At 34.7% G+C, this 23,568-nt stretch overlaps 2 protein-coding genes across 2 annotated transcripts in view; one reads left to right on the forward strand and one right to left on the reverse strand.

Annotated features, from left to right (window-relative positions):
- LOC111504030 (citrate synthase) overlaps positions 1-23,568 on the forward strand; it is a 40,060-nt gene that overhangs the window by 3,090 nt on the left and 13,402 nt on the right. Inside the window, exons 2-3 of the mRNA XM_023158504.2 lie at positions 2,778-2,893; positions 6,383-6,544. Of these exons, the coding sequence (XP_023014272.1) occupies positions 2,846-2,893; positions 6,383-6,544 (210 nt within the window). The 5' untranslated portion in view covers positions 2,778-2,845. The remainder of the gene's footprint in view (positions 1-2,777; positions 2,894-6,382; positions 6,545-23,568) is intronic.
- LOC141481601 (uncharacterized) lies at positions 16,106-16,854 on the reverse strand. Its single transcript, XM_074173366.1, has 2 exons — positions 16,477-16,854; positions 16,106-16,377 (listed from the first exon to the last, which is right to left on the reverse strand). The coding sequence occupies exons 1-2, from the start codon at positions 16,595-16,597 to the stop codon at positions 16,118-16,120; spliced, it is 381 nt and encodes a 126-aa protein (XP_074029467.1). The 5' UTR covers positions 16,598-16,854; the 3' UTR covers positions 16,106-16,117.

The raw sequence follows: 23,568 nt of genomic DNA on the forward strand, positions 1-23,568 counted from the left end.
AAAGTAGGTATATAGGTGCTTATAACTACAAATTTACAATTTGAGAAAATGAATAACAAATATATAGTATAATAAAATAAAATAAAACAAAAAAAAACTAAACCAGAAAATTGAAAATTCCTCATGAAAAACAGATTCAGTTCAAAGAAAATAATATTCTAGGGAATCAAAATTGTCATCACACAAATTTGAAATTGAATTGAAATTATTGCAAATGCTGAAAAAAGGTAATTCGAGGTACAAATTGGTTCTGGCCAGTCGGCTGTAAAAAGTTTTTGATAACATGATAACAACATAACATGATAACAACTTATGACTTTTTCCACATCTGGTCCAATGTTTGACGTTAAAAAGCATACCAAAGTTTTGGTGTAGAAAAAAGTAGTACTAAGTATAATTAATTCGAGTTTCTGTTGCAATCAAAAAGTATCTGGTTGGTTCAATTCAGCAAGTAAAAACTCAAAATCTGTATCAGTCAACAGCGCTAAACATTTGTTGAAAAAACATGAAAATCATGTATGGAACCGGCTTATCTATACCTGTTATTATAAATGTGAGAGTTTCTGAGGATGGATGTATGTATATTTGTGGCTCTTTAACGCCTAAACGACTGAACGGATTCAGATAAAACTTCACATAAATATAGTTTATACATCAGAATAACATATAGGCAACAATTTACAAAGGTTTTGTGTAATTTTGGTCCCTGAGAGCTATTTTGCATATGCATAGTTTGTAAAATTGATGATAGGCAAATACATGAGATCATTTTGCTGTTAGAGCAACTAAAGTCTAGGCGAAGGAAATCGCAGGAAACAGTTAGTATACAATGAAAGAACGATTTTTTTGCACAAGATCCTTGTGGCAGTGAAAGTGGAAGGGATCAGATAATTTAAATGAGTATTAGGGCAATGAAATGTTTTAAAATCCTTTGTCAGTTTCGAGTTCAATATTTGTCCATTAATTATCAAAAAAACCTAAAAAATTTGTAATTAGATTAAAACTCTAGGAATTATTATGAATCTTCTGTTAATAATTGTTCTTCACAGATAACAGGAACAATAATGCATTGGCCAGTATTGTGTTTGTATAACAATTATAAAACTTTGGCAAACTTTAAGTAGGGCTAAAATTTATTTACCTCTATTATATTAGCGATTGGTGGTGGTCTTATGTGACTCCATTGTCTCTGTGTTTATCTGGATTTGTTCAAGCAAAGTAGCAGTATTTGTAAGCTAATCTTCTATATTTTACTCAAATGTGTGTCTTGTCAACAATATGTGAATTTTTGTATTTGCGAGAGTTTTGTTATCATTTGATTTTTCGAAACGTAATGTAACTATCAGCATAACAGAGCATCAAACAGGATTATTAAAAAAACTAGGATTTAACTGATGAATTCCGAGGTCAACAGTAAAGTCAGCTGGAATATGAAAAATGCAGATCCGGTTGTTTAGAAATAAAAGATGTTTGTTTCGTGTCTTGTCATAGGGATGTACAAGGGTGTGCAAAAGTCCAGAATAAAATTAAAATCTTTTTAACCAGTATTTTAGGAAAAAAAACGCTGAAACACGTCAGTTGATTTCACGTTGTACGCATTTTTTGGCAATAAAATGAAATAATTTTTTTCAACCCCTTAGCTGTAACCCTCCTCAACTTTTTTTTTCAAATACAAACCTATGTCGTGCATGGGTTCATTGAAAAGCTCGTAAAAATGGAATCTGACCATACCCTTTATTCTTTTTTACTCATGCGGTTACCACAAAATGAGCAAAAACTCTTTTGAAACCAAAAATGTTAGAAATACCTACTTAGTGCTATCTACGGGTGAATTAACATTGCAAAAAACAAATAAGTGGTGATGATGTACATTGCTCAACAATTGCTTAGGATCGCCAGTACCTACTTTCTAAAAGTTTACAAATTTTAAGAACAGACCAACCGGGCCAGGCACCACAACAAATTTTATTGATTTATATGTAAAACTGATAACGTAATGTATCATCAACATTCTGTGGATTTTATTTTTTCACCAAAAACTTACACATAAAATTAGTTCCATCCCAAGCAATTGTTGACCAGTGTACCTCAAAAAGAAAGAAAGGTTGCTGCATCTTTTGTTCCAAAATGAATGCCCTGATAAGAACTATTGTCTTGACCCAGTTTTAAAATTGTGGCATTTCTGGGTGAATTTGAAATTGTATGTATATGTTTAGTTTATTAATTGGGTACCTTCAAAGTGTTGTTTTTTAATTTGCTAAACAAAAATGGTATTGTCAGAGAGGCAGTGTATCGAAAGTCTTGATACCTATTGTTGGAATGTGGGGATAGAATGCAGAGTCAAACTGAGGTGTGTACTTTATTTAATGCAAAATATCCGGAAAATAACATTTCCCAGGCTACTGTGAGTAAGATCTTACACAAATTTGAAGAACACGGTACAGTAAAGGACTTGCCCAGAAGTGGCCGGCCACATGTTTTAGACGAAGATCAAAAATTGGACATTGGCGTATCTCTGCAGGAAGATCCACATTTGTCAACGGTTTCATTAGCCCAAAAAAATTCTGCGTCTAGACGTACGATTGGGAGGTTTTTGAAAACAACAATGTCTCTATTATTAATCTCTGTAGCAAATAAAACCTCTTTCGAACATTTAAAGCCCCTTAATCCCATCAAGTGAGCGCCCATGTGTTTGGAATAAACCTACTGCGCATGCTACTACCACGCGTCTCACAATCACCGCTTTCTTTTTGCTGATCTATTCATTTCTTTTTCAGTTGTGATTCCACCGTAGTTGGTGGTGGGTTGTTTTGAGAGAGTGGTTCCAAATCGACTGTTTGCGAAAATGGCATTGTTTCGTCGCCTCACACCAACAAGACTAGCTGACACACAGGTAAAGTCCTACGGTAGTTATTAACCTCACTTTATGTTTACTGCATGTTTTATTTTTTCGAGTTTTGAAACCATCCCCTAATGGAATGGTTGGGGGTATGTAGGTACCTGATGCCTTGTTGGGAGTTTGCCCTTTTCCACGGGTTTTTAAGGTGGCAGAAGTGAATATTTATGTGCCAGGGTTGTAGAGTTACGATGGAATATTGTAGAGTATTATATTACGTAAGCGGCCAAGGTGTAAATAAGCCAGAATTCATGTAGACTGAAAGTATCCAGAAACCACAGAAATAGATTGATAAGTGGAGTGTATTACAATTATTTTGAAGGTTGAAACAACTTTGCATTATATAACTAAGTAGGTAAAAATATGGACCAAAAACTCAAAATTGTTACATTTTCACTAATTCCAAACCATTTGTAGAGATATAATCTTGTCAATATAATATTCTCTTCATATTCACTTGTATATTGCTAAATATAGAGCACTATGTGCTTTTGACATTGGCAAATGATAAATTCCCTCTACAATATCGCATGATTACATGAAAACAAAATTATTTAAAGGTCAAATAGTGGGAAAGGGAACCTTCCTGTCATTCAAAGCTGGTTACTTATATAATGAGTTGGTTTTGTGCGTCACTGTCATGTGAATAGAAAAACGCGATAAGATATGATACCTTGTCCTAGCCCACGATTATTGTTAACCTGAATGAAAATATCCAGATCTTGAGTAATTTATTGTTTGTAGGGGTAACTAACGGTTTCAGTTTTGGTTTTACAGCAACGTTTGAAACAACCGGCATAAAATCAATGACACAGACAAGGTCTTGAACATTATTTATCCCTCCGACATATTTAGGGAGGATCATAAATAAAACCTTCAGCTCTTTTTCCGCTTACCTACTCTTTTTATGGTTATCCTCACTTTGACATTAATATTAGGCGCTTTCAATGTTTTTACTAGGGCGAAACCCGACTGACACACAAATTTCCTGCAAAGAAGTAGGTTTTCTAAGAATCCCGTCGACAAAAGAGAATCTCACTGGCTTCTGACCAAAGGCGTAGTCAAAATGATTTATTGAGGGGTTTGGAATTCTATCAGATAAAACCAGACCCAAAGAAAATAGTCTTGCAGCGAGTTCCATTTAAACGATTTTCCGTTGACCCTCACCGAAAATTATAATTGAGATGTTATCTAGAAACTTTTTGAAAAATTTGAAGTTGCAAAATTTATGAACAAACGAGTAAAACACATAAAGCCGGGTTTCGCCTTTTTGCAAATATCTAGAGAAGTTCATTTTTTTTAAATGTACATAAATGAACACCAGAACAAAAAATGTTTTCAATAGATTTATTTCATGTCACAGGGCCCAATTTCACATTCTAAATAAGATAAAAACACGTTTTTCCCAATTTATTCATCAATTATGCTCTTATTCAGTAAGAAATGTAACGATTTGAAAATTTACATATAAACCGTGACTTTTTTTTTTAACTAAAGATCTCGAATTTTTTTCACGACTGAAGTCTATTGTCGAGAGGTTTTAGAACAGATCCCCCTTCGAAAAATCAGAATATATATGTAGCTTTCAAAAAATGTTCTTTCAATATTCTCCCTGAATATATATATATATATATATATATATATATATATATATATATATATATATATATATATATATATATATATATATAAATAGATAAGTACTTTTTAATCATTCCCATATTGATTTCAATTTAAGAGCCACCGGTAGACAGCTGTTTCAGCCTATTGGGCATCGTCAGTACCGGGCAGGCGGTCCTCGATTGAAAACAAAATGAGAAAAACCAAGAAAGTACTTGATAAAAATAGCTGCGTAAACGCAAGCGAAACATAAGTGAAACCACCTATTGGTGTGACACCCAAGTTAATTTGCCAAGTTTTTATGTACTTTCTTGGTTTTTCTCATTTTGTTTTCAATCGAGGACCGCCTGCCCGGTACTGACGATGCCCAATAGGCTGAAATAGCTGTCTACCGGTGGCTCTTAAATTGAAATCGATATGGGAATGATTGAAAAGTACTTATCTACTTATTTTTTGATTATCATGGAATTATTTTCTAGCAGATTGACTGCATTAACCGCGGACACGTGTTTCTGGCTATTGGCCTCATCAGCGCGGTGCAGCCAAGGTGGGCAACACTTGTTTGCCGAAAGCAGGAAACAACACGTATGCACGGAGTCAACAACAGTTCATTCATAAACTATTTAACAACTGATTTTTTCAATAGTAAAAAAATTTATAAAAACAACCATGTATATGTGTAATTTTTTTTTTATAAAAAGGGCCAACCACAGTTGACAACTAAGTTATCTATTTTGATAATATAATCTTATTTTTGTAGTTAGATTTCTCAATTTATTAAAATGAGTGGGGCTTTGATGAAGAACAAAACAACTCAAAATATATGACACTCATCAAACAATTTTTTCGTCTACTTTTTAACTAATTTGATGTCAACTTTTGACAACTGAAACATTAAGTAGAATTTAATGTGCCCCCTATTTGGTATGTTAATCCAAAGTTCTACTATCATCTAGTCTAGTCAAATAACGTTGTTATTAAAGACTAAATCATTGATTACAGAAAGAATACAGGAAGTCACTGATTCATGTGAAAATCAAGAAATGCATATTATTTCCTGCGTTAATTACATTTTCGTAATGATAAGTGCTTTTGGGGTGAAATCTGTTGAAACTTAGTCAATTTTGTTATTATTCTTTTGAATAGGACACTGAGTTAAGTATGTTTGGACCCCAAAGGTTCGTGACACCTGTAAAATGCAAATTTCTCACTCATCGAATCTCACCTTTAGCTTGTCTATGGGGTTGATAGAAAACTCAAATTTAGTTTTTGGAATCCCCATTTGGTGGTCGATGTTGAAGCTAAACAGACCGCATACCACCGCAACAGACAAAGAAACTACCAATGGGAGCAGTACTAATAGAATAGAATTAGGTGTAGAAGAAACGGCAAGCAGCCTCTACAAAGGAGGTTGTATCGCTCACAACTGCGGTGGCATTCCCACTGGCATTCCCAGTTACTCCAGACAAGTAAGACACCTATTTGGATACTACTTTTCCCGGTCGTTGGATTGGCCGGGTCCTACAGAATAGCCAGCACACTCACCAGATTTGATACCTTTGGACTTTTTTATGTTCGCCATCTTGAAAGTTTCATCTGTCAATTTAACTTCAAAGTAAAGTATTCATGCATTAATTTCATTATCCCAAATTTCAATTTTTTGAGTTTGACCCTTTCAAAAAATAAAAGGGGGGGTTGAAGAAATGCACTGTATAATGAATGAATCTTGTGTCAACCTCGACCAAGGGAACCGAGTCAGCGTTAAACAGTCACGGTCATTGATATACAAATAATCCAATACACTACATAGTCAATATCGTTATTTCTTTGTAATGTTCGTCACTAAATTGCTATGTTGTTTTTTAGAAACTCGCTCCCCAAATTTCGCTTGTCTTGAGACAACTTAGCGATGCATCCACAGATCTCAAAGCCGTTTTGGCAGCCAAAATTCCCAAGGAACAAGAACGCGTCAAGAATTTTCGAAAAAGTCATGGATCCACAAAGGTCGGAGAAATTACAGTTGACATGGTGAGTGGTTTTGAAATATTTTCCTTTTAGAATATTTTTTGTTATTTTTGAAATATAGGCAACTCTCAGATAATTTGCAGTCGTTTTCAATACAAGTTTGTAACTGAATGTATAGGATCTCATTTAAACCATGCGGTTAGAAAATTTAATAGCATCTTTTATGCACTATTGCAACTACGTCAGATTTTGGATGGTTCAATCTACACTCTCATACAATGTCATCTTGTGGGGAGATTGTAGAGGAGCGGATCGTGTTTTAATAGCGCAGAAAAGAATTCTTTACTTAATTTTCAATCTAAATAGAACCAAATCATGTAGGCCCTCATTTAAACAAAATAAAATTTTGATTTTCCCAGCAATTTATATCTATGGTTGTTTGGTCTATACTTGGAAAAATATGAATGACTACGAGTCCAATTCTCAGTGTCATCGATAATAATAATAATGATAATAATATATATATATATATATATATATATAAATATTTTAGTTACATCATTACATTAAGCAAGGATATGTCAACAATACAAATTTACATATACATGTATACACAGGGTGTTCCTTAAACACATGCTAATATTTAAGGAGGTAATTCTTAGACCCATTTTAAGAAAAAAACTTTCTATGGACGTATGTCCTAAACGTCTTAACTTTTGAGATACAGGGTGGGAAAGTTTTCAAAAATAATCAGTTTTTTAATAATAACTGAGATAATTTTGTAGACATCTTTGGTATATTTGGTACATATGTTCCATGCCTTTCTGATGTACACAAATTTGTATTTTTTCAAACAGTGGCATCCCTACGGGTTTCGCATTGAATATTTTTGGGGAAAAAGTACTACGCCAATGCTTTCTTTTCAAAATAAAATCATTTTTAAAATCCTCATTTATTTTTGAGAAAATTTGATCTCCTGGTATTTCTTTGTCCGACGTATGATTTTTCACTTAAAAAAATGAAAATCGACAGAAAGCAAATTAAGAAATTAGATCAATTCTAAAATGAATGAGAATCTGAAAATTGCTTCATAATGCATTACCAATTCCTTAATAATATTTGAAAACATAATCTGCAAAAAAATAGATTTTTCACAAAAACGAGTTTTATTTTATTTTGTGACAGTAAGTCTGAACGAATAGCACAAATTTGTTAATTAGTAATAATACCAAAACTGATTATAAAAATTGTTGGAAGTGGCCACCTGCACTCAGTATGCAAGCTTTCGCCCTTCTACGCATGGAATTACGCACCCGTTCAAATATTCCCGGCGTATTTCGTATAGTTTCACACGACGTAACTATTCGCTCTCTTAAATATTCTAAAGTATTAACGGGAGTTTTATACACAAGAGTTTTAAGGTGACCCCATAAAAAAATCTAAACTGTTGAGATCGGGGGATCTTGCTGGCCATTGCTGAGGTCCTCCGCGACCTATCCAACGATTAGGATAAACTGTATTTAAATGGTTTCGGACAATTACACTGAAATGAGCAGTGCAACATCGTGCATGTACCATATTCGATTCCTTAACGCAAGTGGCACATCTTCCAATAACCCAGGTAAGTCTTCTTCGAGAAAGTGTAAATAAGAACGACCATCAAGGCGTCCTGGTAGAAAAAATGGGCCTATTAGATGATCACCTAAAATTCCTGCCCATACATTAACCGAAACTTGGTGTTGGAAATGGGTTTCGGTTATTGCATGGGGATTTTCTTCAGCCCACACATGATTATGGAAATTTTGAATGGCATTCCGAGAAAAATTTGCTTCGTCTGTGAACAAAATTTGTGTCTCGAACTGCGGATTTAGTGCAATACATTGTAGATACCACTGACTGAAGTTCACACGCTGTGGAAAATCTCTGGGGAGTAATGCCTGCACTCTTGAAATATGGTATGGGTATAACAAAAAATCAACAAAAATACGCCAAACAATTTGATGACAAATATCCAGAGTTCTAGAATCTTCCTCGTACTCGTCTCAGGATGTTCCTCAATTTCTTGCAGCACCGCTTCCTCAATTTCAGGAGTTCTTACTACACGAGGTCTACCTTCCGGAGTCCCTTTCTTAAAACTACCAGTTTCCCCAAGTCGACGATGAATATTTGAAAAGGTTCGGCTATCTGGTAAGGCACGATTAGGATATCTTTCCTGATAAATGCGCCTGGCTTCTGTTGCATTACCATCGGCAAGGCCATATACGTAATGCATTTGCGCCATTTCCGCATTCGTATAATTTACCATATTTACTGATATTCAGAAAAACAGCGGACTACCAAAATAACTTCAATAACACTTCAAAATCAATCAAAACGCGCTGTGACAGTTTTTAACACCGACACCTTACTTTAAACCAACATCAATATTAGCTACTGACGTTTGTACATACAGAGAATTCGTTTTTTATTGCTATGGTGGATACGCTGTTTTTTCTGCTTTTAATCTTTGAAAGAAATCACATATCGACAAACTCCATATTTCCAAGAGGTGCAGTAAATAAATTCTGCTAAACGTCATTTATTGCAGGATAACTAAATTTATGTTTTCAAAAATTATTAAGCGGTGCTGCGTTATGACGTAATTTTAATTGAGAACAGTGCATCTGACAACAAACAAATACCTTTTAGATCCTCAATTATTTTGCAACAAATCTGATCTCTTAGTTTGCTTTCAGTCGATGCACGATACCGCATCAGATTTTTAAGGAATTTATCCTTAAGTAAAGCGACTTTTAATTTTTTGAGCGAAAACCATGCGTCGGACAAAGAAAACCCAACAAATCAAATTTGCTCAAAAATGTATGGAGATTTTAAAAATAATTTTTAATTCAAGATAAAGCAGTGGCGTAGTATTTTTTTCGGCAAAAATATACATTTCAAAACTCATACGTACGCCACTGGCAGAGAAAATTAAGAAAATTGTACATCAGAAAATGCGCCTTGAGGCATGGAACATATGTACCAAATATGCCAAATATGTCTACAAAATTATCTCAGTTATTATTAAAAAACTGATTATTTTTGAAAACTTTGCCACCCTGTATCTCAAAAGTTAAGGCGTTTAGGACATACGTACATAGGACGTTTTTTTCTTAAAAATGGGTCTAAGAATTACCTCCTTAAATATTAGCATGTGTTTAAGGGACACCCTGTATAAAAAAAATCAATTATATAGTTTGAAAATAAAAAATTATTATCATAAAAAGAAATCGTCTATGGAATAACAACACTTACTAAGTAGGATCTTTTTCAGTTTTGATTTAAAAATGTGAACATTGGGGGATGATTTTATATGATCATCAAAAATATTATAGAGCTTACAACCAATACAATAAAAATTTCTTTGATACAGAGATGTGCGATGAAAATCAGGCTGCAAGAGATTTCTATGACGGGTCATATTGCAATTATTGTTATCTATTGCAAACTTATTTTCATTCTTATACATATAAGTGCAAGCTTCCAGTATATATAAACTGTAACTCTAGGCCCTACTCTATCTGAACGTGTCATTCTGTTGTGTGTCCTTTTATACGGTCTTAATGACTCAAAACAGGTACTCCAGGTACTTGAGGTGAATTTGCCTATTCTTTGAATAGTACCCGTTGTAGTCCAAATACAGGCAGATTTACCTAAAATAACTGAAGTACCTGTATTGAGGCGTTCGGAACGTATAAAAGGACACATTTCCGAATTGGATCACAAATTTTTCCAGGTTTTGTGTGCAGCTGGAATCAATGAAGTCAATTAATTTTTATTGTTGTTTTTATTTTTATTGTTAAAAAAATAAAGTAAACAAAATTTATTATTCGCTTTATTCGTCCATGGGCCGGGCGGTTCGACGTGGGTGCTTTGTTCACGCAGTCAATGGGCCAATGTGTGAGGCGATGGTTCAAGCCGCAAGCGGAACGCTCGATTCTCACTTGCTATCGTCTAACACGTGTTAGGAATCACACGTTAAAAGGTTTCGACTTCTGAGGGTTGTCGTTCGTAGGAGTACGATAGCTGGTTAACTGAAAAAACATATTTTGAACACATTTTTGAAACAGACTCAATAAATGACAACTGATTTAACTGATGTAGCTTCAATTGTCAAAGTTCGGAAGTAACTGTTGAAAAACCCTATACAGTGTGTAACAACGAAAACTTAACAGAGCCGTTTTTGAATATAAAAAGTAAGATTTTTAAAAAAAGCTCGAACACGTCGATTTCTAATTAAAGAGGAACACCTTTCAGACTAATCAGATTTTTTGTAGTACGCACCCCCTCGGAGGGGTGCGTCCGACGACCCTTATTTAGATAGGGAAAGTAGGTCGAGTGGCACCTTGTTTTAAAGGTCTTTCAAATACCTTTACAACTCTGTTAAAATAAAATTTTTGTAATGATTAGTTTTCGAGATAATTTGAAGTTGAAATTGCCATGTTAATAATACATTAGACAGACCACTCGGTAACTTCTATGCCTAAATGAAAAAATTTGTTCGGATGAAAACCCAAGACAATACGCAGAAATACATAACCAACATTCCCAAAAGTTGAATGTCTGGGACGGAATATTAGGCAATCATATTATAGATCCATTTTTCATTGATGGAAATTTAACCGGTGATTCTTATATACAACTTCTTGAAGAGGCAATACAACCTCGTATAGTTGAAATAATTCAACAAGATCCAAGATGTCAAGATAAATTTATCCATTTTCAACAAGACGGTGCACCACCTCATTATGCCCAGCAGGTTCGAAATTTTTTGAATAATCATTTTGAAGGACAATGGATTGGCAGAAGAGGTCCAATTTAATGGCCAGCACGATCACCAGATTTAACACCACTACTACTTTTTGTGGGGATATTTAAAGTCTAAAAATTATGCTAAACAGCCAGCCAATTTGGATGAATTACGTCGTAGAATTATTGATGAATGACGAGCTATAACTCCTGAGATGTTGAATAATGTAAGAGCAAAATTCGAACAAAATCTTTATTGTTGCATGGAGCAAAATAACGCATATTTTGAACATTTACTCTGAATTTCCTATGTGATTTACCCTTATTAGGTGTTACTTTTTTTGTGTGTGCTTTAAAAACAATATTTGGGATTTATTAATTATTATTTACTATTATTATTAAACAGTTTTAGTATGATTGACTTTTTTATCAAAAGCATAAAATATCCAGGTCAAAAGGCAACCTTCATAAGGAGTTTCCACTCAATTTACCTAAAATGTAAGGGTGGTAACCAACCCCATCCCCCGAAAAAATATCCTCGTAATAAACAAATAATTTTAACTTTTTTATGAACTCAAATGGACACGTATTAGCAGGTTGTCATAAAAAGCAAACATTTATATTTTTTATGAAAGTTCTGAACGTAAATTGTACCTTAAAAACAATTTGATTCATTTTAAAAAGAGTTGAACTTAAATTATCTCGAAAACTAATCGTTACAAAAATCTTCTTTTAACAGAGTTGTAAAGGTATTCGAAAGACTTTTAAAACAAGGTGCCACTCGACCTACTTTCCCTATCTAAATAAGGGTCGTCGGACGGACCCCTCCGAGGGGGTGCGCACTACAAAAAATCTGATTAGTGTGAAAGGTGTCCCCCTTTAATTAGAAATCCACGTGTCCGAGCTTTTTAAAAAAATCTTACTTTTTATATTCAAAAACGGCTGTGTTAAGTTTTCGTTGTTACACACTGTATATTATGTAGAGTAGAGATAAAGAAATCTAGATGTTACTAGTTTTATTTTTGCAGACAAAAATATAGAAAAGTTTGTTCATATTGGTCTTCCATTAAATGTTTCCTTTTACACCGATGACAGACAGACAACATGATGGGCGTCAAATGCGTGACTTGCTTGAAGCGCCTGGATGGCTAAGGCCGGGCCTGTTCTTGAGTAGCCGTGCAGTGACATACAGGTTATAATAAAACAAAAATTGGATGTGATAACGATGACGTAGTAGTTTCCTGAACACTCTTAAATAATAATTTCGAAATTGGTCATCTACGCCCACGAATATTATTATGAAATTCCAGGAACACAGCTTGAATTTTCATTAAAAAGTGGGTCAATAAAATAGTTTACTTATTTATATCTAACAGATGGATGATTTATGCATTTTAACTATTACTATGGGATTTTATGCTAGCAAAATTATATATTTCTTGATTTTGAGGTTTGAGGTTATCCGCGTCTTTTCCAAGCAACCAGGGTTCTGAAATATGCGAGTTCTTGGGAAATTGAACTCGTGGACGATCGAAAGTATTCATTCAAAAATCCAGCACTCTCGATAAGGTAAATTTCAAACGAGTTCTATGACCTACAAATTCCTTTCCAATGTCGCTGACCTTGTAGGTTGTAGTAGAAATGTGACTTGTATACATATCCTTGTTTTACTCCATAATTGAGTAAATTATGGTACGTTTTCTTGAGCAAATATTCACAGTTGTTTACAATTAAGATATACTGGGTGCTCTAGTATTGTCAAATATGGAAATAGTCATGAAATAATTCAAATTCATTCATGCAAATATATGAATCAAAATTGATACTATTACAGGATATGTTAGTTCATTTCCGAGCGTATTTTTTTCATTTTTTTCATAATAAATATTTTATCAAGTTTTTAAATGAATTCTTTCATTATTTGGATGAATGCGGGTTGGGTGATACAGCGATAAATCCTCTCGTAATAAGCAAAGCGAGTTGCTACAGTATTTCGGTAAATAGTCGATTTATTTGTTATCAGAAGAAACCAAAATGTTGAACAGAAATGCTACATATTTTCCTCGGAGAAATGTCTTTTTACTTGCTTCTGTGTCAGTAAGAAGATCCTTTCAATGATACAAAAACCCAGCCATCAGTTTCCTCCAAAAAAAATGTCAGGACAGACAATTCCGCTTTCTGCTTCGATAAATTTGTTAAGAGTTCTTCTTCTTCTTCTTCTCTTTTTTATGGTCTTTGCTTTCCTTCGGGACAGTAGACCAGTCTCCTCCTATTGCATAACGAATGTTATGCAATAGTCGCTTCGTTCGGGGACGTGTGTCTTAACGCAAACTACGTCTACGTGAATAATTGAAGTTTTGTTGCGTAATTGGAACTTTTGGCTTGAGCATCTGCGTTCTATCTTCCTTGCTGGTAGTGGTAGGTATCTTATGGAGCTACGAACATATCTGATTTTTGTCGACTGGACAGGATTATAATACCAGGATGTAACAACTTGTTTTTCTTATTTTCTGGACCAGATTTCATGGTGCTTCAATGTCTCGTGTCCTATCAAAAATATAAAACCCAAAAAAAAATTCCAAGCCATGGATAACAAAAGATACGAGAAGGAAAATCGTTAAAAGACATGTTCTGGATTATTTCTTCTAGTAACACCGTAGACCCTGATATGATGCATAGTTATAGGGCAAAACTAAAACATCACAGATTCAAAATTAAACAAGGAAAGACCAACTATTATAATGCAAAAATATATAACTCCAACAATAAAACTAAACAAGTATGTACTATCATAAATAATGAACTTGGGGAAAAAAAACTAAAAGTAAAAATCCAGCATGTATAGATTTGAAATATAACAATCAAGAAATTGAAGATCAACATACTGTTGCAGATTTGTTTGCTAGGCATTTCTCTTCAGCGGCTGCAACAGCAATTTCGGATCATTTTGGATGTAAATTAATTCTACCAAGTACTTTTGCCAAGAATATTGTCGTTCAAAATGAATTTGATCTCTCAGAAATTTCACCGCTTGAAGTTTTGAAAACTTTAGATAATATGAGGAACAAAAATTCAGCTGGTATTGATGATATGTCTGTTGTTACTGTAAAGCAAACTATTGATATAATTATTGAACCATTAGTTTTTTTGCTTAACCAGTCCTTTTATGGGGGTTTCTTCCCAGATGAATTGAAGAGGGCTCTTGTTTTTGCACGTCACAGAAAAGGTCGGATAACAGAAATTGACAATTATAGGCAGATTTCGTTGATTTCCTCCTTTTCAAAACTCTTTGAGAAAATAATAGGTAATAGAATTTTGATGTATATTGAACAAAATGACCTATTCTGCAATAATCAACATGGTTTTAGGAAGAGTAAATCAATTGAATCTGCATCTTACCAACTATTGAAGTATATTTATGCATAAGTGGATAATAATAACCTGGTTTTTTCACTTTTTTTAGATCTATCAAAAGCATTCGATACTGTTTCTTCTAAATTTCTATTTAAAAATTACTAATAATGGGCTTTCCCAATAATTCGTTGTGTTGGATAGAATCGTACATGGAAAACCGTAGTTTGGTGGTTAAATGTAATGGAATTACATCAGTTCCTTATGATGTGAAACTAGGTGTTCCACAAGGATCTGTTCTGGGTCCATTGTTATTCTTGACTTTTATCAGTGACTTGCCAGATTGTAACATAACTATGAACGCTGACGATACTACTATCACTATTTCTGGAAAGAACGAGAATGAATTATCAATGAAAATTAATTTAGTTATTGACGAATTCAGTAGTTGGTGTCAACGTAACAAACTGATTTTAAATAGATCTAAGTCAGTGCTGATGTAAACATTTGTCAGGAGGGATTTCTGTTGTAATTTAGTCAAAGTGAATGACATAAAATTATCAAAAGAAGTTGATTTTCCTTCTTGAACAATATCGTTAGTTATCCATGAGTTTTTAGGCTTCTCCAGTGGTTGTGTTTTGTTCTTGAGAAAAAAGATAAGTTAGCATCAGGTCCAAATACAAGTTTTGGTCTCACCATTTAAAGTACAATTTCTACCATGGAGCTAAAGCAAATTCAAATCCAAGATAGAGTGGATGTAAACATTGACATGCCCTACGCACTTGATATTGAAAATCCCAAGAATTGGCCAGGGTTGTATTCAGAACCAACATCTTGACCGCAAATACTATATCATACTTAGGAAAACTTTTTTATAATAACGAGTGAAATGCACAAGTTTTGCAGTTTAACGGGAAAATGCAGATAATATATGTAATGTAAAAAGATTTCCATTGGATTTTTCATAGCGCGCTCAAGCATTATATGTTTTCATATGCGTAATTATTTCTTCATTGATAATTTTTATTTTATGTGAAATCAAAAGGAATATTAATCAAAATTATTCAACTGGATGAATTTGTCTCTTCATCAGTAGTGTCATCCTCACCAATCTGAATTATCATTGGCTCGATTTGTGCCTCTTTTATGTTATCAAGCTTCCACATCTTTGTCTCGACTTCCGATGTTACATGCCGAACGCACTTCTCCCATTTCTCCGCTGTGACTCTTTTCAAAGCCTCATCAAAAAGTACTTTGAGATCTGCAAATTTGAACGTGGTGTTATGCTGAGCTACAAAATTCTTCACATCCGCCCATATTAACTCGATGGGATTGAGCTCGCAGTGGTATGGGGGCAGGCGAAGGACAATTTTGTTTTGGCCTGCTGCCATCTCATCGACTATATATTTTTGGTATTCAAGCTTGTGCTCATTGACAATTTTTGGTAGCTGTACTCTTAGCATTGAGTCTTCAAAGCTAATATTCTTTCGATCGCAGCTAATTTTGGATTTCAACCTTCTTTGAAGACGTTGTCGGAATCTTCTCTAACCGTTGCGAATGATAAGGTGCATTGTCCATTACAGTCACAGCATTATCCTCCAGATGGGGTAGAACTTTGGAAAACCATTGTTCGAAAGATTCACCGTTCATTTCTCCGTGATAATCTCCAGTTTTCTTCGACTCGAAACACCACAGCCCTTCAGCAACAAACCCATTCTCATTGTCGATGTGACAAATAATAAGCCGTTTTCCTTTACCTGAAATTATGAAGAGGTATGTAAGGAAATAAAACAAATACGAGGATTACTTTTTATATATTGAGATTGAGGCAGGTCTTAATATAAATATAAGTTTACCTGATGGATTTGTTAATCCGGTGGATAGTCCATCTAGAAAGGCCCTCCTAGATGAGGTCACAGTTTCATCGACCCATACTTTAGGGGTAGTATGACCAGCATTAACCCAGGTTTCATCCATATAATAAATTGTTCTCTGTTGTTTCCTATAATATTAAATTTTGGTCAAATTCTCTCTTCTCCATAACACAATTTCCTCTCTATCCAATAATAAACTATTGCGCCCTCGTTTTTTCCATAAAAAATTCGAATGTTTCAATACTTTATGGAATGTTGACCGCTTAAAACTTGGCAATAAAACATCTTTATTTATTTCTGTGAGTACTTTGTCTATCGTGGGTATTTCATTTCTGAAAAAGTACTCATTCACTTTCCTCCTGGTTGTTTATCAGCATCGTCTATTGATTTTATAATGGTTTGACAATTCTGTCGGAAACTTTCGATACGACTTCGTCGACAGTCGATGTCTCAATTTCTTCCAACTCTTTCTTGAACACATTTAAAATCACTTCTTTCATCTCAACACTCGAATGTCTTTTTTTGTATCGTTTCCTGGCTGGACTCAGAGGATAGCTCACAGTGTCATCAGCAGTGTCTGTACTGGACATCTTTGAAAACAATTTTAAACAATATACTATAACGCACGCCACACAAACACGCAAACGACTGATTACAACCCTGTGCTGGTACCGAATTCACCAATGAACGCTGCCCTTTCCATCTGACACTGGGCGATCACGTGAACATCACGCTTCGGTTTTGTTTTGTTTTACTCTATCTTGGATTTGGATAGACTTTAGATATTGATGAGATCTTACCTTCTAACCTGTGATTCCCAGGAATCACTTGTCCTAACTTCCGTGGTGTATCTGTATATGCTACTGAAACCCATGTTACCTAAGAACTTGGTAAACTTGCCATTGCTACAATTCCAAATAAAATAATGACGCATGAAGTGAGCCAATTTAACAACGGGAAATTCCAACGAGACAGAAATTACCCACCTCGCCTCCTGTCACTTCATTATAACCCAAAGATGTTTTTCTCCATCGCCATTGATGGTTTAGTATCAGTAAAAACGCAGAAATAAGGTTTTAATAGCATATTGATTACACTAATCGTATTCCTCAGACATTATTATCGAGCGATAGTCCACATTTTGTTTGTTATTAAAACGTGTTTTCCTCGGTTACATTCTTTTCTGCATTTCTTGTATTACGTTTCGTTCGTATTTTGAATGTTAAGTTAGTAGTAGCAAAGGTCAACCTAATCAAAATTTCTGCCTGAGTTTATAGATCACTGATAGCGATCAATGACAAATAAGAAAGCACGTTTGTTGCATTCGTAGTTGGGAACGATTTGTGCAATAATTTTGCCAATATCGTTCGGTTGATAAGCGTGAGGGAGACAATTGAGAATTATGTCACTGATACACATATTTCACAGTGTGATTAATTAATTTGTGTCGTGTGTCGGATGAAAATATTCCGCAATTACAGAAAATGAACGGTTCAAAATGAAAGTGTATATTGAGCGACAATCAATCACACGCATTTTTTCTAAACTATGTATTCTCAACTTTGTTATAGTCCCTAGTTTATTGGCCATGGTTAAAAATATTTCAAATCAAGTTACTTCTCGACGTTTCGATTGTTGGTACCCACAATCGTCTTCGGGTGACGACTGGACTATTCCTCCGAGGGATGACTATTTATAGTCACCTATATCCTCTTTCCTTTCTCCACTTCACCGGTATAGCGGGGGTTGACTGTTTTTCTGCTTGAATCTAGGTTTCCATATGTTGCGTATCTCTACGCTAGCTTGTCTGAATGCGTCGTGGGACAATATTTATGCGGCTTCTTTGAACTTCCTCTTGAACCAGTGTTCCTCTCTGTGGTTGATCCTAGCTAGGGTCCACTTGATGTTTTGTTGATGAGTCCAAACATGTTCTTCTATTCTCGATTTGCTGGTTTCTCCTCGCTGTGTTTCTCTTGTGTTCGGCAATGTGGACTTTCAATGGCCTTTTAGTTTCACCGATACCGGATATACCGGACTTTCTTCTCAGTTGTGAGGGCGATTGAAGGTTTTAGGCTGTTGATGTTTTTCAGAAAGATGTCTAGTTCTGTATTCTCATCGCAATCCATACTATGAAGGTTTTGTCAACATAACTCAACTAGACTGTGGGCTTCTTGTGGACTTCTTCAATGGCCAGAGTTTCAAACTGCCCCATATACAGGGGTGCGCAAAAGTCCGGAATAAAATTAGTATCTTCTTAACCAGCATTTTAGGAAAAGAACGCTGAAACACGTCAGTTGATTTCACGTTGTACGCATTTTTTGGCAATAAAATGAAATTTTGAAAATGAGAAAAAAACTCTTTTGAAAAGTTACAAATACCTAACCCTAACGGGTGAATTAACGTAACAGATGCTGAAATTGGCCCCCACCCTCTACTTGGCAGGCTCCTAGGCGATGTAAAACCCGTCTACGGAATTCCAAATGGCCTCAGCCGGTATGTTATGTGATTCCACTCTAATTCTGCTTTTTAGATCTTCAATATTAGCCGGCCTATTTTGATAAACCTTGTCTTTCATATATCCCCAATAAAAATAATCTAATGACGTTAAGTCTGGGGATCTTGGCGGCCATTCAATTGTACCACGTCGTCCAATCCAGCGTCCTGCAAATATGTCATCGAGATATTCTCTGACATCAATACCAAAATGTGGGGGAGCGCCGTCCTGTTGGAACCAAACTGTTTCAGTGGGGATATCTGGATCTGCTTCATTGGGAAACATAACAGCTTAAGCAGGGACTAATTCAAAGTAGCGTGCAGCTGTAAGGTTTCCCTCAAAAAAGTATAACCCTAATATTCCGTTGTTGATGATGCCTGCCCATACATTTATTTTCTGAGGACGCTGCGTACGAGCTTCGCATATCCAGTGTGGGTTTTCCTGACTCCAGAATCGATAGTTTTGCCTGTTCACTACTCTATGTAAATAAAAAGTTGCTTTGTCCGAAAACAGTATGTTGAGTGGAAACCCATTATTCTTCGTCACATCGCCTCATTATTTCCTCACAAAATTGCAAACGCCTGTCATAGTCATCTTCCAAGAGCTCTTGGACATGACATACCTTATATGGGTGGTATTTTTCTGTTTTCAAAAACCTCCCAATCGTATGTCTAGACGCAGGATTGTTTTGGGCTAATGAAACCGTTGACAAATGTGGATCTTCCTGCAGAGATATGGCAATGTCCAATTTTTGATCTTCGTCTAAAACATGTGGCCGGCCACTTCTGGACAAGTCCTTCACTGTACCATGTTCTTCAAATTTGTGTAAGATCTTACACACAGTAGCCTGAGAAATGTGATTTTCCGGATATTTTGCATTGAATAAAGTACACACCTCACTTTGACTCCGCATTCTATCCTCACATTCCAACAATATCAAGACTTCGATACGCTGCCTCTCTGGCAATACCATTTTTGTTTAGCAAATTGAAAAAGAACACTTTGAAGGTACCCAATTAATAAACTAACCATACATATTTTCAATTTCACCCACAATTTTAAAACTTTTTGAGGTACACTGGTCAACAATTGCTTGGGATGGAACTAATTTTATGTGTGAATTTTTGTTGAGAAAACAAAATACACAGAATGTTGATGCTACATTACGTTATCAGTTTTACACATAAATCAATAAAATTTGTTGTGGTGCCTGGCCCGGTTAGTCTGTTCTTAAAATTCGTAAACTTTAGAAAGTAGGTACTGGTGATCCTTAGCAATTGTTGAGCAATGTACATCATCACCAATTTTTTGTTTTTTGCAACGTTAATTCACCCGTAGATAGCACTAAGTACGTATTTCTAACTTTTTTGGTTTTAAAACAGTTTTTTTCTCATTTCGTGGTGACCACATGAGTAAAAAAAATAGAGGGTATGATCAGATTCCATTTTTTACGAGCTTTTCAATGAACCCATACACGACATAGGTTTGCATTTGAAAAAAAAAAGTTGGGGAGGGTTGCAGCTAAGGGGTTGAAAAAAATATTTCATTTTATTGAAAAAAAATGCGTACAACGTAAAATCAACTGACGTGTTTCAGCGTTTTTTTTTCTAAAATACTGGTTGAAAAGATATTAATTTTATTCCGGACTTTTGCGCACCCCTGTATATGTTGGCTATAACTAATGAAAGTGGCGCTGCCATATCAAACAAGTGCTGATGTCTTTGGGAATCCCATAACTCGAGTACTTTCTGGCTGCTGATTTGTGGGTATGCCGAGGCGACAATTTTTCTTGTATGTCGAGAGCCAGGTTCTAACATTTCTTTTTGTGGTTCCAATGTAGATCGATGTTTGCCGATTATAATTTAATGTTCAGCAGTATTTTGGGACCTAAAAAAGGCTTTTGACTGTGTAGACCACAAAATACTTTTGCGGAAACTACATTGCTACGGCTGTGAGGGAGTTACTTTGGATTGGTTCGAATCCTACCTAACTGGGCGCAGTCAAGTCGTAAAAAGTGATATAACTTCAAAATATATTAATATAGATTATGGAGTGCCACAAGGATCGGTTTTGGGACCCACTCTTTTTATTGTATATATCAATGATTTACTGTGTATAAACACTCCTGGAAAAATTACCTTATTTGCAGACGACACCACCATTTTATGGCATAGTAAAACTGTTGGAAATCTGAATAATAAGATAATCAGAGATATTAATGAAATCAAGTCTTGTTGCGACTCGAATCTTCTCTCTTTTAATATAAAAAAAACAAATATAATGACTTTCAAATGTACTTTGGAAGATATGCCTCTAGAAAATGAGAAGATTGAAAATAAAGATTGCACAAAATTTTTGGGCCTTTATATTGACAGTAAATTGAAGTTTGAAGCACACGTCAACCAATTAAAGAATAAAATCCCCTCAGGGTGCTATGCAATGAGAATTATTTGAAGGAAACTTGGTACTGCCACGGCTATGAACGCATATTATGCATTAATTGAATCTCAACTGAGATATGCCATTCCTTTCTGGGGGGTATGTAACTCTAGTCTGCTAGACTTAGTACTTAGACTGCAAAAGAGAGCCATTAAATATGTGTTCAAACTAGGACCGCGCAATTCATGTAGGCAGTTATTGCAGAAAAAAAAATATTGACAGTTGTGGCTCTCTTTGTAATGGAAACTGCGTGTCTTATACACAAACATAGGTCAAAATTTGAATATATTTCTTCGTGTCATAGCACTCACCTAAAATCTAAAAATAATTTAAAATTAGCATCGTCTTCTTCATCCCTAGTAAAGGACTCCATTTTCTATAACGGTGTTAAAATGTATAAGCACTTACCGTCTCTTTTTAGAAATAGCCACGATAGTATTGACAGCTTTAGAAAATACACAAAAAAAATTATCGCGAGCGTACCCTATTATAGTTTGCAAGAATTTTACAATGACAACTTCCAGTGAAATTGTGAACTGTCATCTGTAATTTATTGTATATCATACTCGATTAGACTGTTGAATTATAAGTCGTAAAATTGACAAAATGTTCAAATAACATTTTATGATTGATATTTTATTTATTCATGTATATGTATATATATATATATATATATATATATATATATATATATATATATATATATATATATATATATATATATAATGTATATGTTTATATACTGCTTGTTATTAAAACAACGATAAAAATAAAATAAAAACAACAATAAAAATTAATTGGCGCTCCGGGGCGACTTCATTGATTCCAGTGGCGCGTTTGCTTTTTCAGCTGCAGGAAAACCCGGAAAAACCTGCAGCACCACATCATCTGAAGATCTTGACCTGCCAATGTCCTCTCTCTTATAAAACAAAATGTAGGGTGTCTCCAGAGGCTCCAATAAATTCAATGCATCACCAGAACACTTCGTGACACGACTATCGTCAAACTTAAACCAGTCCGTTTCTTCTTTGACCAAGGCGTAATAATGACCAAATTCAACGCCAGAACCACAGTGAACAATGACTGCATGGATATATAACAATATGCTTGTTTATATAACAATTCTATTTTTATATTTATTTTATTTTATTTATATTTTACATAATTGTGTGTATTTTGCCTAAATTTTATTTCTGTACGTGTATATTCTACTTTGTCAACAAAACAGAAGTTTTTTCGACAATAAAGTATATTTTGATTGATTGATTAGGCTTGGTATCAGCCGGGGAAGTAGTTGTTATTGACAGGCATTCACCAGAACTAACTGTATAAGTACATCGAGAGAGATGAATGCCTGATTCTCTTCTTGTGGTCCATTACTGCTATTCTGCTAGTTCTGTGACCTGTAAAACAAAGATTTGTTCCTATTTTATTATATTGTTTCCTTTCAATATAACTGTAGACACTTTTGTAGCTATTTCACATGATAACCCCTGTATAGTCGTTTTGGTGAAGGTCGGCTTTGAGATCGTATAGTTCCTTGGATCTGTTGTGGTTGTCAGTGAATCTTATAGATAGGCTTTTTTAAGAAAAACTATTCAACCTAGCCATAGGGAATACTTAATGAAATTTGTAGAGGTTTCGTTGGCGCTCCTTATGGATCAATAATTGACAGGGTGTTCCTTTTAAAATAAGGAAGATTCTGCAAATTTTTATTCACAATATGTGGCAAGCGGTTTTTCATACCCTGTATATCACAGGTCGACTTCAGATATATTGTTTGAGAGAGTTACCACTGTAGAATATTTGACAAAAAATAAATACAATTGGACTTGGCACAACTTTATAATTTCAAATATTCTGAGTGACGAATATTGTAAAAAAAACCTGTCATGCTAGATAACTCGAAAACCGTCAAAATTTTCGAAGTGAAGATATACATAAAGTGTCTTTTATTTTTTATGTAGAAACCGAAAAAGCGATAAAAAATTTAGGTTGCCATTTAAAAAAACACAGTTGGGATCCGCCCAGAAAAAATTGAACACCCTGTGGGACCGCCAATATTTTTATTTTGTCAGGCTCGTGCAATAAGGCAATATTATAGAAATTTAGATTCCTATCTGTTTCCTAAATTGAGATAT

Source organism: Leptinotarsa decemlineata, unplaced genomic scaffold (genome assembly GCF_025532065.1).
Source record: "Leptinotarsa decemlineata unplaced genomic scaffold, Ldec_3_MD MMD2_tig00000232_RagTag_RagTag, whole genome shotgun sequence".
Classification (NCBI taxonomy): Eukaryota; Metazoa; Arthropoda; class Insecta; order Coleoptera; family Chrysomelidae; genus Leptinotarsa; species Leptinotarsa decemlineata.